At 37.6% G+C, this 13,810-nt stretch overlaps 1 protein-coding gene across 2 annotated transcripts in view; it reads right to left on the bottom strand.

Annotated features, from left to right (window-relative positions):
• The window catches only part of myh14 (myosin, heavy chain 14, non-muscle), a 56,583-nt gene that overhangs the window by 30,023 nt on the left and 12,750 nt on the right, over nt 1–13,810 (bottom strand). For both annotated transcript variants that reach the window (XM_051718914.1, XM_051718915.1), the window contains exons 4-16: nt 11,325–11,481; nt 10,255–10,282; nt 7,581–7,692; nt 6,890–6,937; nt 3,998–4,090; nt 3,838–3,901; nt 3,560–3,658; nt 3,210–3,353; nt 2,899–3,113; nt 2,048–2,200; nt 1,787–1,960; nt 1,465–1,638; nt 426–540 (exon numbers count right to left, since the gene is read on the bottom strand). In XM_051718914.1, the coding sequence (XP_051574874.1) occupies nt 426–540; nt 1,465–1,638; nt 1,787–1,960; nt 2,048–2,200; nt 2,899–3,113; nt 3,210–3,353; nt 3,560–3,658; nt 3,838–3,901; nt 3,998–4,090; nt 6,890–6,937; nt 7,581–7,692; nt 10,255–10,282; nt 11,325–11,481 (1,576 nt within the window). The remainder of the gene's footprint in view (nt 1–425; nt 541–1,464; nt 1,639–1,786; nt 1,961–2,047; nt 2,201–2,898; nt 3,114–3,209; nt 3,354–3,559; nt 3,659–3,837; nt 3,902–3,997; nt 4,091–6,889; nt 6,938–7,580; nt 7,693–10,254; nt 10,283–11,324; nt 11,482–13,810) is intronic.

Raw genomic sequence — 13,810 nt, 5'->3', positions numbered from 1 at the left:
AGACAGATAGACAGACAGACAGACAGACAGACAGAGAGATAGATAGATAGACAGACAGACACACAGACAGACAGACAGAGAGACAGAGAGATAGATAGACACAGACAGACAGATAGATAGATAGAGAGAGAGAGAGAGAGAAATAGAGAGAGATCATAAAGCAAATTATTAGTCCATAGTAGTGCTGAACATTAGTAATAAAATTACAAACAACTATTAAAATGAATTAATGATTTAGTACAAACTAACAAATAAAGCTTGATTGATGTGCTTGATTAAACCTATTTAAAACCAAAAATATTTTATCAAGTTTTTTTTTGTCCCACTTCTTAATCTTGAGATAAATAATTACAGCATAGCATGAATTAAACACCTCCCAGAGCAAAAACCTGAATAACCACACACACAATATCACTGCTTCTTACCCTCTCTCCAGAGCTCAGAGATGAAGGGATCAGATGACTGATGCAGAAGAGATGCAATATTATCATTTAATGGATCCATGTTCTTCACCAGCCACTCATCTGCCTTATAATCAACCTGACGAGAAAGAGATAGAGTAGAGAGACAAAAAAATGGATGTCTAGTGCAGTGAAAAAAGTGGTACCCTGCAATTGATACCTCAAGGATCTATTTCTACTTAATCTAACCCATTAAAATTATTTTCATTGATGTAATCTAATTTTAGTTATGACAACTCTCTGAAAGATGTTAAAGTGGGTATGACATATTAATAGGATATTGTTCTTGGCGGACTAGATCTGCAACACTGCTGCTGCTGCACAGAAAGTATGGAGACTTGCTACTGCTAGAACATAGACATTCTGTGTTAGCATGTGAACATGCTGCTGCTGCTGCACAATTAGAGAGAAAAAAAGACATGCTGCATTGAGCATGTATAAACATAAATACAATCCCCATATTGCAGATCTAGACATTTGGTGCCAGGGAGGTGGAGGGTTTTAGAGAAAACTCACAGTGTGCTACAGTGTAACCGGCTTCCATGCAGACTGAGCAAATTTAAATGTTAGACAAATACAGAGTATGCAACTTATAGACTATGGAGGAAGACACAATTTACAAGTTAAAAAAACATTTTTTGGGGTTATTTCTTACCAAAATCTATCGTGTGCCTTCAGAAGACATAGAATATAGTGCATAAGTTGCATAGACTAGTTTTATGGTACATTTGGGTCCTTTTTAAGCTTTAAAGTGAGTGACTATCAACTTGTATGAAAATCAAAGACCCAGAATTCTCACAATTCATCATTTTGAGCTTCGTATAAGAAAGAAATTCATATAGTTTTGGAACGACATGATGAAGGGTAAATAATGGGAAAATTTTCATTCTCTGATGAACTGTTCCTTTAAAAAAAGTAAGATGGATGATGATATTTTGTTGACCTTAATAGAGAAAGAGGAGCAATGTAGAGAAAAAAGGTAAAACAGATGAGTATCTCTGACCTTGCCAGCGTAGTGCATGATGGAGAAGTCAGCCTCTGCTTTAAGCTGTCGCGGCCGCATAAACTTCGGGTGTGATCCCTGCTCAGCTGACAGCTTGTCCACAAATGAGCGATCTGTCGCCCTCGGAAACCAACACTCCTCGTCCAATAATGCCAACACGCCAGGAGGATGGGCCTGTGGAACCAACCAATCAAAAACACAATGTAAATACTACAGAACCCATCCACATATTGAACCAAACTGCAATCTGATCCTACATGATTTGAATGAAGGTCTACAGCTACACACACACACACACACACACACACACACACACACTGACCGGTCTCTCAATGAGGTCGATACAGGGCTGAAGATCCAGACCAAAGTCGATAAAGTTCCACTCGATGCCCTCACGCTGGTACTCTTCTTGCTCCAGAACAAACATGGTGTGATTGAACAATTGCTGCAGCTTCTCGTTAGTGTAATTAATACACAACTGCTCAAACGAGTTCAGCTACAACAGAGAGAGAGAGAAAGAGTCATTAATATTTATAATCTGAATAATGAACAGTCATTAAGACAAGAATGTCACCTCTCCCACCTGGAAGATCTCAAATCCTGCGATGTCCAGGATCCCAATGAATGAGGCACCCTGTCTCTGTCTGCGGTCCAGGGCTCTGTTGATCCGGTGCACCAGCCAGCGGAATAAACGCTCATAAGTGGCCTTTGCTAAAGCCTCCACTGCAAAATCCGCCTGTGCACGCCGACCAAAAACAACCACAATGATATGTGTTTCATTTTCACGTCATAATCACAGCATCATTGATGTTTAATTTAAGGCAGATTCTATTTGATTTTTGATTTATACACCCCAGTGCAAATAGTGGCAGATATTATTTGCACCCCAACCCTGGTGCAAATATTATCAGATACTATTTGCACTCATATTTAAATATTAACATACAGTATGGGCATCACTGCAGTGTGTTTATTGTGTTTATTTAGAGTCCCACAGACACACTATATTAACTCTTAACCCTAAACCTAACCTTAACCTTACCTTAGAAACAATAACCTTGGTTTTACTTCAGTAACCATAGTTTCACCATGGTATTTTGTTGTAAATTTACAGTAAACCAAAATATTAACCATGGCTACTATATTACCACTATATTAGTGTAGTAACACCATGGTTAATTGCATTAAAACTATGGTTTCTGCCAAAAAACATGGTTACTACAATATTACTATAGTAATGCAGTGATGCAATCTACACATAAGCAATGCCGAGCCGTGGGAATGAGTGCGAGTAAACATTTTAAGAGTAAAATGTTGCATAAAGTGACAAAATTACAGTCAACCAGATCATATTTAATATACATTTTAATATACAGCTATGAGGAGTGAGAATTTGGACCAAATAGAGATACACTCACACACACACACACACACCTGCTGCTTGGTCTGGGCCTTCTGGACATACTCGCGGCCCACTTTAATACGGGGAGTGAGAATGGCTCGGCTGAACTCCAGCACACTGATGCCTAGCAGGTGGCAGAGTTTCTGTGCAGCCGTGTCGTCCGGCATAGAGGCCTGATCTGTGTTCTTCTCTTTGTGAAACGTGATGTTCCCAAACTGCAGCACTGCAGAAATCACCTTTAACATAGCTGAAGAGAGAGAGAGAGAGAGCAATCAGGAAGGACCAAAGGATGGAAAAAACAGTAAAAGAGTCAACATATTGTTTAAACCCCCCTCTCTCTTACAGGTGGATTCTTCCTGGGTGAAGCCCATGATGGTCACAGAGTCCATTGTCTGAATGAAGTTTTCTGAGTCACTCTGGCCCGGGACAGGAAGTGATCCCCCACAAAGGAAGCGGTACTGATCCGCACTGCTAAGCAGAAGCTCCTCTACAGAAAGGGCACAAACAAGCTAGCATAAATAAGTTAAGAGAATAAAATTAAACTTAATAGAGAAAGATGTCTGTGTCTTTGGGAATTTCAATATGTGTGACAGAGGAGGTCAACACTTAAAGTATTTAAGGTTTAATATGTAGGTGAGAATTTATTAGGTGTGTGTTTTCTGTGTATATATGTGTTTGTATGAGTCTACTGACTTCTCATGGTCTCTGAAGCACCAGAAAGGAGCTGGTAGAAGATATGGAAGGTCCTCTCGTCTTTTGCCTGGCGAATGGCTCGAGACTTTTCAAGCAGATCTGATTCACACTCAGGTTAAAAAAAAAAAAATGCACCAACACACCCAGATGGGATGCACCTCCACCTTATACATATTCCTTGTCTGATGATCTACTGAATGGGGAATTTATCTGATTAAGTGTAATTTTGCTAAGCTCAAAGTTCTGCAAATGCATGATTCACCATTGTTAAAGGATACAGGTCTCAATGTTTGCACCAACAATATATCCAGCAACATCAAAATTGATCCTGATGAATTTGCCCTAAAAAAGAAAAAAACATACAAAACAAAGATTATGTCAAACCGTGCTAAGAGATTACACACAAGTCTTTATGATGACAAATGTTGTAGAGCTTACAAATCTGGAAGAGTTGTCGTTTTTGACTGTCTTTGCATTGCCGAAGGCCTCTAGAATGGGGTTAGCCTGCAGTAACTGTCTCTCCAGCTCCCCCTGCACAGAAAGAATAGAACATCAGTGCAGGAATATTACCCAAACTACAGCTAAAAGCCCACAGGAAAGCACTGCAATAAAAGAACCCAGCACCAACATCAGCATTTGAAATTATACAGAGAGAAGAGAGGGGTGCAGCCAAAAAACTCTCACTCACTCTTTCACAAACACACACCAGACTTTTTTGACTTTGCTATCTAAATGAGGACTTTCCGTTGACTTCTACTGTTTTCAAATTAAGCTGATTATTATTACTGCAGACTAACCATAACCCAAACACTAACCATGTACCCAGGAGCATAGGCAGAAACTTTTTGGGTGGGTGGGCCAAGAGAAGTGATTGATTGCATGAGATCGGTAAACTTTTTATTTATTGTATTTTTTATATTTAGTTAATTGTTTCCAGGGGCGTAATTAGGACATATAGCTAAGGTTGCCTACTTTAAGAATATTAAAAGGTCACAAAATCACAAAATATTAGTGTTTGAGTACATTGTTGTTTTTGTTTTTTTATATGCGTAACATATGGAATGATATTGGAATTATTATATGGGGATTCGGGGGATTTAGCTTACCATTGAAATTTTTTGAAAATTTAAAAACAGAATGGACAAATTAACCATAGAATGGACCAATTTTGGTAATTATTTTCCCTGCACAATTTGCTGACATGTTTTTGGATGGATGAAAATGATGCAAATGGGTATTGTCACTATGTCTCCACTGGTTTACTGGCACTAAAATTATTTTTTGTCTCTGATCGTGTCGCGTCGCAACTCTACTCTCATTAAGAGGGGAGAGACGACGTTGCAGAGTTAGCGAGGTAAGAGAGAAAAAGCATAAAGGAATCAGGTTTTCCCAAAGTTATGACAACAAAATTTATAGCAAAAAATTCCTGCATATGATATTTGGAAATAATATAATTTTATTTTAGTCATGCGGGAAAAAAAGAGGCTGGAGTTTTGAAAGCGTATTTTTTATCATCCAAAATAATTTATTCAAGGTAGCTTAATTATACCATAACAAGCTGCTTTTGATGCAACGAATATAGAAGTTAAAGCCTAACGAATAAAGTGCAATGCATAATCAATTCATTCATATGATTTTGTAATTAACATTATTTTATCTTAAAAAATAAAGTGGATGGAGTTAGAGTTTTAGGAATTTTGAGAGCATTTTAACATCCAAAATTATTTAATTCAGCATCTTTTGTCTCTATCACTCTATCTGGTTTTGATGACCAGGTTAGAAGTTACTTAAGTATATAGTCTAATTAATACAATTCATTGCAATTAATTCACATAAATGACATTTGTTACAAATATTTTAAAAGTCGTGGAAAATAAAGGTTGGTGCCGTTGCAGGATATGGCATGCCCGTTAATATGAACTTGCATCTCATTGTCGTATCGGGTGTTTACAGTGTGAATAGCTTTGTTATAATGATCTATCTAGTTTTTTTTGTTTGTTTGTTTTTTTGGAGTTGCTGTTGTTTTGAAAGCACAACAGACTCTGACGTTAGCGGTTCGAGGCCAGCAAGCTTTTGGCTGTTGGTGGAATAGGGGCATAAGACAATGATTGGGTGAATGCCAATGGGTGGCACTGGCCCACCAAGGCCCACCCATGGATAGGCCAGTGCCTGTACCCCTAAAAGAAAACATTTTTGCAGGTGTTATTTGCACCCCAGTGTAAAAAGTAATTGTTTTTTGGCTTGTAACATACCCTATTATAAAATCGCATAAAATATAACAATATTTTTAATTATATTCATTATATTACAGTCTATAGCATAATAGCATACTATTAGCATTTTGTCTTACTACATATACTAGTATACGTATAATATAATAATATTTATAGTATAGTACATTATATAACATGACACATAGCCTACTCTTATAATAGTATAATAATAACATACTATATAATTTGCATATTTTTCTATTTTATTTTGTGATTTTTGCCATTATTAATAGATAGTGAGAGAGGAGACATAAAACAATGGGGAGAGTGGTATTCAAAAATGTCACAAGCCGGATACAGACTCGGGTCGCCCACACATAAGTGCCACCACACAAAATATCAAAACAAATGCAATACTTACACCAGTACACATATAAACAACAGGGTGCAAATAGTCACTACAAATCATGATTTTGTAAGTGATTTGAATTATGGGGGCACTAGAAATGTCCTCATAAACCACATTTATAGCATAATACCCTTGTAATTACCAGTTTGTAACCTAAAAAAATTCCTTGTAAACCACCCAAACCTGTACACACACAAAGAACAAACTCTGCAAAATGCAACTCAGCAAAAGCCTTTAGCTGAAGGAAAAAAAAAAAAAAAAAAGCACTGAGGTTCTGCTCTCACCCCATATGGACTTATATGTTCTATATAGGTCAACGAATTTCATTGCAAAGCTTTTTAATATGCATGCAGCGCCCTCTGTAGGCCCACAGTGGAAATATTAAAGCACTACCATCTCCAAATTCATTTGCAGGCAATACTCACATACTGTACAATCTGTGAGTCCACAAAAAGAGAAAGAGATGAGGTGGGCGAACAGGTGCACAGGACACACAAGGGATAAAAAAGAAAAGAACATGTAGATGAGTGAAAACATAAAAAAACATGTTAAAAAACATAAGCACTAACACAAATAAATCTACACACATTTATTAAACATACTGTATGGTATATCAAACATTATGAGGTTAACATGGCAGGATGTGGATTAGAATTGCTGTAAACTCCTCCCTGTGAAGTGGATGCATCATTCAAGCCCCCCACTCACCCTGTTCACAGCACTACTGCCACGACCCAGAGAGCGTGTACCTTCCATCTTCAGCAGAGCAGAGGACAGAGAGGGAGAGAACATAAAAGAAGACAAGAAAGAACCAGCAGGACCCAGGAAAGAGAGGAGACCAGGAGAATATTGTGAGCAAGAAGAGGGAAAATTGAAATATTAGAGACCAAGATGTAAACCAAAGGCCAAACAATGAAGATATTTTTTTAAGTTATGACTTATTAGAGCAACAGTGACAGCAGAGAGAAAAACTGAATAGAAAAGTAAGCATGAGTTACATCAGAAAAGCAGAAATAATAACTTTTTCTCTCCTTAACATTGTGTCGTAAGTAGATGTGAGCATTAAAAGGTTAGTTCACCCAAAAAAGAAAATTCTGTCATCATTTATTCATCCTCTTGTTATTCCCAACCCGTATGATCTTCTATCTTATTTTAAGTTTTAGGTAAACTATCTCTTTAAGTTCTGACAGGTTAAGCATAAAAAATGTGTCTGTCTTGTAACACAATGAAAGTGATAATGTTGCATAATAGCAGCCAATCAGAACATATTTGATGCACACACACACACACACACACACACAAAAAATACTCCGATTTACGTGGTAGAGCTTGTGTCCTAAGCACGCCTGATGAGGATTACGTAATACCTTCTGTTACATTTTCAGTCCTCTGTCCTCACCTGTATGTCTTTGGACCGACCCAGAGAGCCGGACTTGTGTGAAGATGCCACATGTGCCAGATACTGAATCACTTTCTTAGTGTTCTCTGTCTTTCCTGCACCAGACTCCCCTCTGAACAAACACAAACACACACACAAACAGAACAAATAAACCATGTTCTGCTGTAAAAATAAGTTTAGACTACAAGGTCTTCAAACAAATACTGGCTGGAGATGAAATGACTCAGCCGGAATCCCTTCTCCTCTTAAACAGGTAAACACAAACCCTACACACATAAGCTGGAACAATATTAGCAACACATGCCAATAAAGAGGGAAAAATAATGAGGTTTACACTAGCTGAATGAAGTATTCATACTGTATATATCAGCAAGGCTCAACAATAAGGATGACTCAGGTGCGAGAGAGTTTCGAGCCAGCTGACGAAAACCATCATTTGCCCTATCAAGCCAGTGCTACAGTATGTTGTTACTACATCATATGTTGTTGCATGCTGTACTTAAACTTGTTGCAGACTTGTGTGGTTTTGTGTTGAAAATTGTTGTTGTATCAGTTAGATGGGCTGAAAATAATAAATAAAATAAATCACCATACAAATGCCAAATGTGTTTAGGAATTTATAGATGTCATGGAGTTCCATTATAGCTGTATCATCTCCATCTATTTTTGGAAAAGTAAAACCTTATAAACTACGTTCTGTATCTTTTCTTGTAAAAAACAAAAATGTTTCATGAAATGTAAATATTTCCTTCTGACACATATTAAAGAGATAATTCACCCAAAAATTAAGATTCTCTCATCATTTACTCACCCTCATGCCATACCAGATGTGTATGACTTCTCCTTCAGAACACAAACAAAGATTTTTGGAAGACTATCTCAGCTCTGTAGATTCATACAATGCAAGTGAATGGTGACCAGAACTTTGAAGCTCCAAAATCACATAAAAGGCAGCATAAAAGTAATCTGTTTTTTTAATCTATGTCTTCAGAGGTGATAAGTGTGGGTGAGAAAAAGATCAATATTTAAGTCATTTTATACCATAAATCTCCATTTTCACTTTCACTTCCTTATTCTTCATCTTTTGTTTTTTTGGCAGTTCGCATTCTTTGTGCATATCACCACCTACTGGTTGGGGCTGGTCAAATGTGGAGATTTATAGTAAAAAAGGCCTTAAATATTAATCTATTTTTCACCCACACTTATCATATCCCTTCAGAAGACATGGATTTAACCACTGGAGTCTTATGGATTACTTTTATGCTGCCTTTATATCCTTTTTGGACCTTCAAAGTTCTGGCCACCATTCACTTTGTATGGACCTGCAGAGCTGAAATATTCTTCTACAAACCGTATGTTTTCCACAGAAAAAAAGAAAGTCATACACATCTGGGATGGCACGAGCATGAGTAAATGATTAGAAAATTTTCATTTTTGGGTGAAATATCCCTTTAAAATTTGTGGCAAGAAAAAACAAAAAACAAAAACCATTTATAATTTTTATTGTGGGGTCAGTAAAAATATTGACAATGAAAATAAGGCAAGTACAAATCTAAAATAATCCTCACTGTTGAGCTCTGATCAGTTCTGAAGGACTAACACAAAAGTAACATGTTTTGTGGCATCTGCTGCTTCTAATAAGATTTATAGCCAGGTAAAATAGCCACAGCACAATCTCACACAGCTGTGGTCCACATGTCCACACACTGCAGAATATATTAAATTATTATTTATTTTTATACACTATAGAGGTTTTTGATGCTCTGAAAGAGCTAAAGATCTAAAATGTGTCTAAATAGATCTGAAGTTTAAAGGGGGTCATATCATACTTTTTTACTTCCATGAGGTCCACTTCTAATATTAGTCTTAGTCTAATTTAATGTGCCTTAGAATACCAAAATTGTCAGGGATCTTGTTAAAACAATTAGGTGTTGTTGATAAGTAAATGTGGGTGATATTCATCTATGATAGTATATTCAGCTTTCTGATTTCAGAAAGACATTGAAAAGACGTTCAGAAGGAGACATTTTTAAGCTTATTTTCAATAAATGGTCTGTTTAGACTATTTTGGAGGCCGTTTTGATTTCTAAAAGTTACAGTATGTTTACATACAACATCTCTGGGGGCCTGGGTAGCTCAGCAAGTATTGACACTAACTACCACCCCTGGAGTCACGAGTTCAAATCCAGGGCGCGCTGAGTGACTCCAGCCAGGTCTCCTAAGCAACCAAATTTGGCCTGGTTGCTAGGGAGGGTAGAGTCACATGGGGTAACCTCCACTATAATGTGGTTCTCGCTCTCGGTGGGGTGCGTGGTGAGTTGTGCTTGGATGCCGTGGAGAATAGCATGAAGCCTCCACACACGCTATGTCTCCGCGGTAATGCGCTCAACAAGCCACGTGATAAGATGCGTGGACTTACGGTCTCAGATGTGGAGGCAACTGAGATTCGTAATCCACCACCCGGATTGTGGCAAGTCACTACGCCACCACAAGGACTTAGAGCGCACTGGGAATTGGGCATTCCAAATTGGGGAGAAAAGGGTAGAAAAAAAAACATAGAGCTAAGAAAATTACATTTCTCATGATATTACTCCTTCAGTCTTTTTTTTATTCCACTAACACACAAACGCAAACATGCTGTCACACACAGACTGACACACAGCATGAAACTCACGTGCACAGGATGGACTGATCTTCTCTATCTGTAGGAGGAACAAAAACACATGAAGAGGGACATTAGCAAGACAAATTAACTATTAGTTTCAATGATTATGCCAATATAGAACATTAAGTGAGAGAAAAAAGTATCAACATATTTAATAAACTTCCTTAGGCAATTACAAAATAATGTCATATTGTGTCTAAAAATCTCCAAATCTCAATTCAATTAAATAAATAATGTTCATAAACTTTTTTATGTTTACGTTTGCTGTATCCAGTATTTGTGCGGTAAAGAAGGAACTCACTTAGAATGATTTGCAGCTTCTAATAGCATAATTTATTTGCACATGCGTGGTTTCAGCGATCAATTCGCTAAAGAAATTATGCATATCAGGTATTGGCATAAATACATCAACAAAATTAGTACTGAACACAGTTAGCACCAAAATTAGTTTTTCTTTTCAGCTAGCTGTAATAGCACAACGTAGATTGAAAATACAGTAACTAAAATGACTTTAATCTGAACACTCATGATGCAGTGCTATTTAAGCGCGTTCAACACTTGGTTAAACTGGATCATGGGTGTTTAATTAGTAACACCCACCCAATTTTTTTTGTGCGTTTGTGTGCGCTGAAATACTGTGCGCTACGGTGGTGTAACTATTTACCGAATTCGCCTCTAAGTCAGGTAAGTAAGTCTTTAAATAAGACTCAAAAGAGAAGGACAGTGAATCACCTCTCTGACACAGTTATTAATGTTATGTCATTAATCAGAAATGAGTAAATCCCAGTGACATAATTGGCGTGGTCCTCTTTCTTTGAATCCCCCACCCCCCACACACATACACACACCCTGGTTGGCTTGACACCCCCTGAAGAGTAGGATGGAGGGTGAAATTGCTAAATCTCAGTGTCTCAGTTGTGCCAGGGGTTGCTCACTCTTAGTTAGTATGTGAAAGACCTGATCCGTCTTCAAGCACAAACATGAAACTGGCTCTTTTGCAAAATTTCGATGCAGAGGTGTATGAATAAATTCACAAAAACTGAAGCAGCCCACAGCAGGTTAGTTGGTTGCCATGGTACCTTGCAGCATGCTCCTGTAGGCGGCCTCCGATATGGCATAGATATGTGGTGGCATCTCATGACGTTTTTTCCCACGATACATCTCTATGATGGATTCTGTATACATGGGCAGGTTCTTATAGGGGTTTATCACCACACAAAACAGGCCAGAGTACGTCTGTGGGACATCACACACAAACACAAGAATTCACAAGGATAGAAATAATGTCCTTTTCGTGAAATAGCTGCCCTAGTTTCAGCTTCAGACGCATGCCCACTGTCTGATCACTAACAGTCTGATACATTTTGTACTCTTAACTGGCAAGCACTTGCCAAAATCACAAGTTTCAAATTAATTGGCTGCATTCACACAACTTCTGGGAGAGGGGTGAACAAAATTGTATCAGTTTGCTTGGACACAAAGCACCACATTATCTTTTGAAACAAATGAAATGGGTGGATCCAATAAGCTCTTTTAAGAAAGAACTAATCAGTGGATTTGTCAGTTGCGTTTGTAAGTTTGCAAGGTTAATGCTAAATAAATCTTTGAAAAATACTGAAGCAAGTAAACTTGATATTTATGAGCAGAACTGTATATTATGTTTTATTTTGCTGAGTTATGCCAGTGAATTAATTGGTACTTATTGCTTTTGCACAGACAAATAAAAAAGCGTACAAATATTTCTGCTATCCATAGGCTACTACGGCATTATTTGATTGTTTTTTTTTCTGGAGATTTTTATTCCACAGTGGCCAGTTATTGAGATGTCACTGATTTCAGATTTACCTGCCTCTAAATGGCACATAAAAAAACAAAAAAAACAGTTGTTGGTTCCTTTACATGTCTAAGTGGCTGGTTCTTACTCAGAATAAGTTGCAAAGTGGACGAGACGTTATGCCAATTATTAAATCCTGGCTTTGAAAAACTAGAGCTGTCCAGAACAATGATTCCTGCATGGACCTACATTTTACATTTAACACCAAGTGGCGACCTAATATAGCAAAATTTTACCATACCTGTATGCCATCTTACCGCCTAGTGTTGGCATCTGCCTAATTTGGCTAGCCAGCATGGGCTGCCACGTGTCTACCAACTGACAGATGAGTTTGAGCAGTGTTATCTTTCAAAGTTGATTAAGCTACTTATTTTGCTATTGTGGTGGGGTGAGCAAAGGTAAAGGTGGAGGAGTTTCAGAGGGTTTGGTCTAGGTAATCGACGGGGTCGGCAGAAGCACACGCTTCCCTCCAAATGACAAGGGAGGCATTAGTTCCATCAAACTATCTTAAATGTACATGACTATAGTTGCATTTTATTATTTGCATTTAGTGTTGTCTTTTCCATCCTGTTGCAAGCATATCAGAAAACATTTTTGGGTCACAACTAACCAGTTAAGAACCCCTGCTGGTTTTGAAAATTATTAAGAAATTAACAAAAACTGAAAATCATGTAACATATTCAAACATTTACATACAAATTATCTTATATATTGATTCAAACTTGATCACTTAACCAAGTCGAGAGTAGTAAACAGACTAAAAACTGGACTCAGGTCACTCAGATGATTGACAGATGCGATGAATAATGGCCCTTGATCTTCTGTGTGTGTGAGTTTGTGTATATGATTGTAGCTGTGCATGTGTATTTGTACTTGCTTGGCTGCTTTCTGCATGAAACCTGAGCAGAAACTTGAACCGTGAGCATGTGATGAACAAACACATGTGCGCGTGTGTGTAACACTACACTTCTCGCTTACTCAGAGAGAACCACACACACACTCATGTGATGGCAGGGCACAGTCATGTGTTTCAGGCCAAGATGGTATCTGCGTGGGCAGAAATCCACAGAAAACCACAGAATTGTGACATCTGTCAATCATGAAAGTTCTACACATTCCCTGTCCCTCGTATGTTTGTTTATGAAATAGTTTGGTTAATTGACTTATGCTTTTAGCTATCAATAAGTGTGTAGTATTCTGAGGTCCATTTAATACATTTTATGTTTACAACCTTCTGCAGAGTTCCGAAGGTTTTTCCTTAAAATTCTGTGCAGAAAATGTTGATTTCTTAAAGGAATAGATCACCCAAAAAATAAAGTTCTGCAATTATTTACTCACCTTCATATCGTTCAAAACCGATATGACTTTCTTTCTTCCATGGAACAGAAAAGGTGAGTTTCTGAAAAATATCCTGGCCAGTGTTTTCCATGTAATGAAAGTGAATGAGAGCTGGGGGCTGTTAAGGTCCAAACTGATAAAAAAACAACAACATTAAAGTATCATAAAAGTAGTCTATACAACTTGTGCACTACATTCCAAGTCTTCTCAAGTCATGCAATTGCTTTGTGTGAGGAACAGACAGAAATTTAAATCATTATTTACTGATAATCTTACCCTCCAGTTTCCCTGATAGGGTCACTGATTCAGTGAGCTGAACCAGAGAACTCAAGAACCTCCATGAATCAGTCATATTCATAAAGAATTATTCAATTAACAAATTGGATAAATCAA

This window comes from Myxocyprinus asiaticus, chromosome 15 (assembly GCF_019703515.2).
Source record: "Myxocyprinus asiaticus isolate MX2 ecotype Aquarium Trade chromosome 15, UBuf_Myxa_2, whole genome shotgun sequence".
Classification (NCBI taxonomy): Eukaryota; Metazoa; Chordata; class Actinopteri; order Cypriniformes; family Catostomidae; genus Myxocyprinus; species Myxocyprinus asiaticus.
Note: the sequence above shows the minus strand (reverse complement) of the source record. Positions and strands in the feature narration are given on the sequence as shown.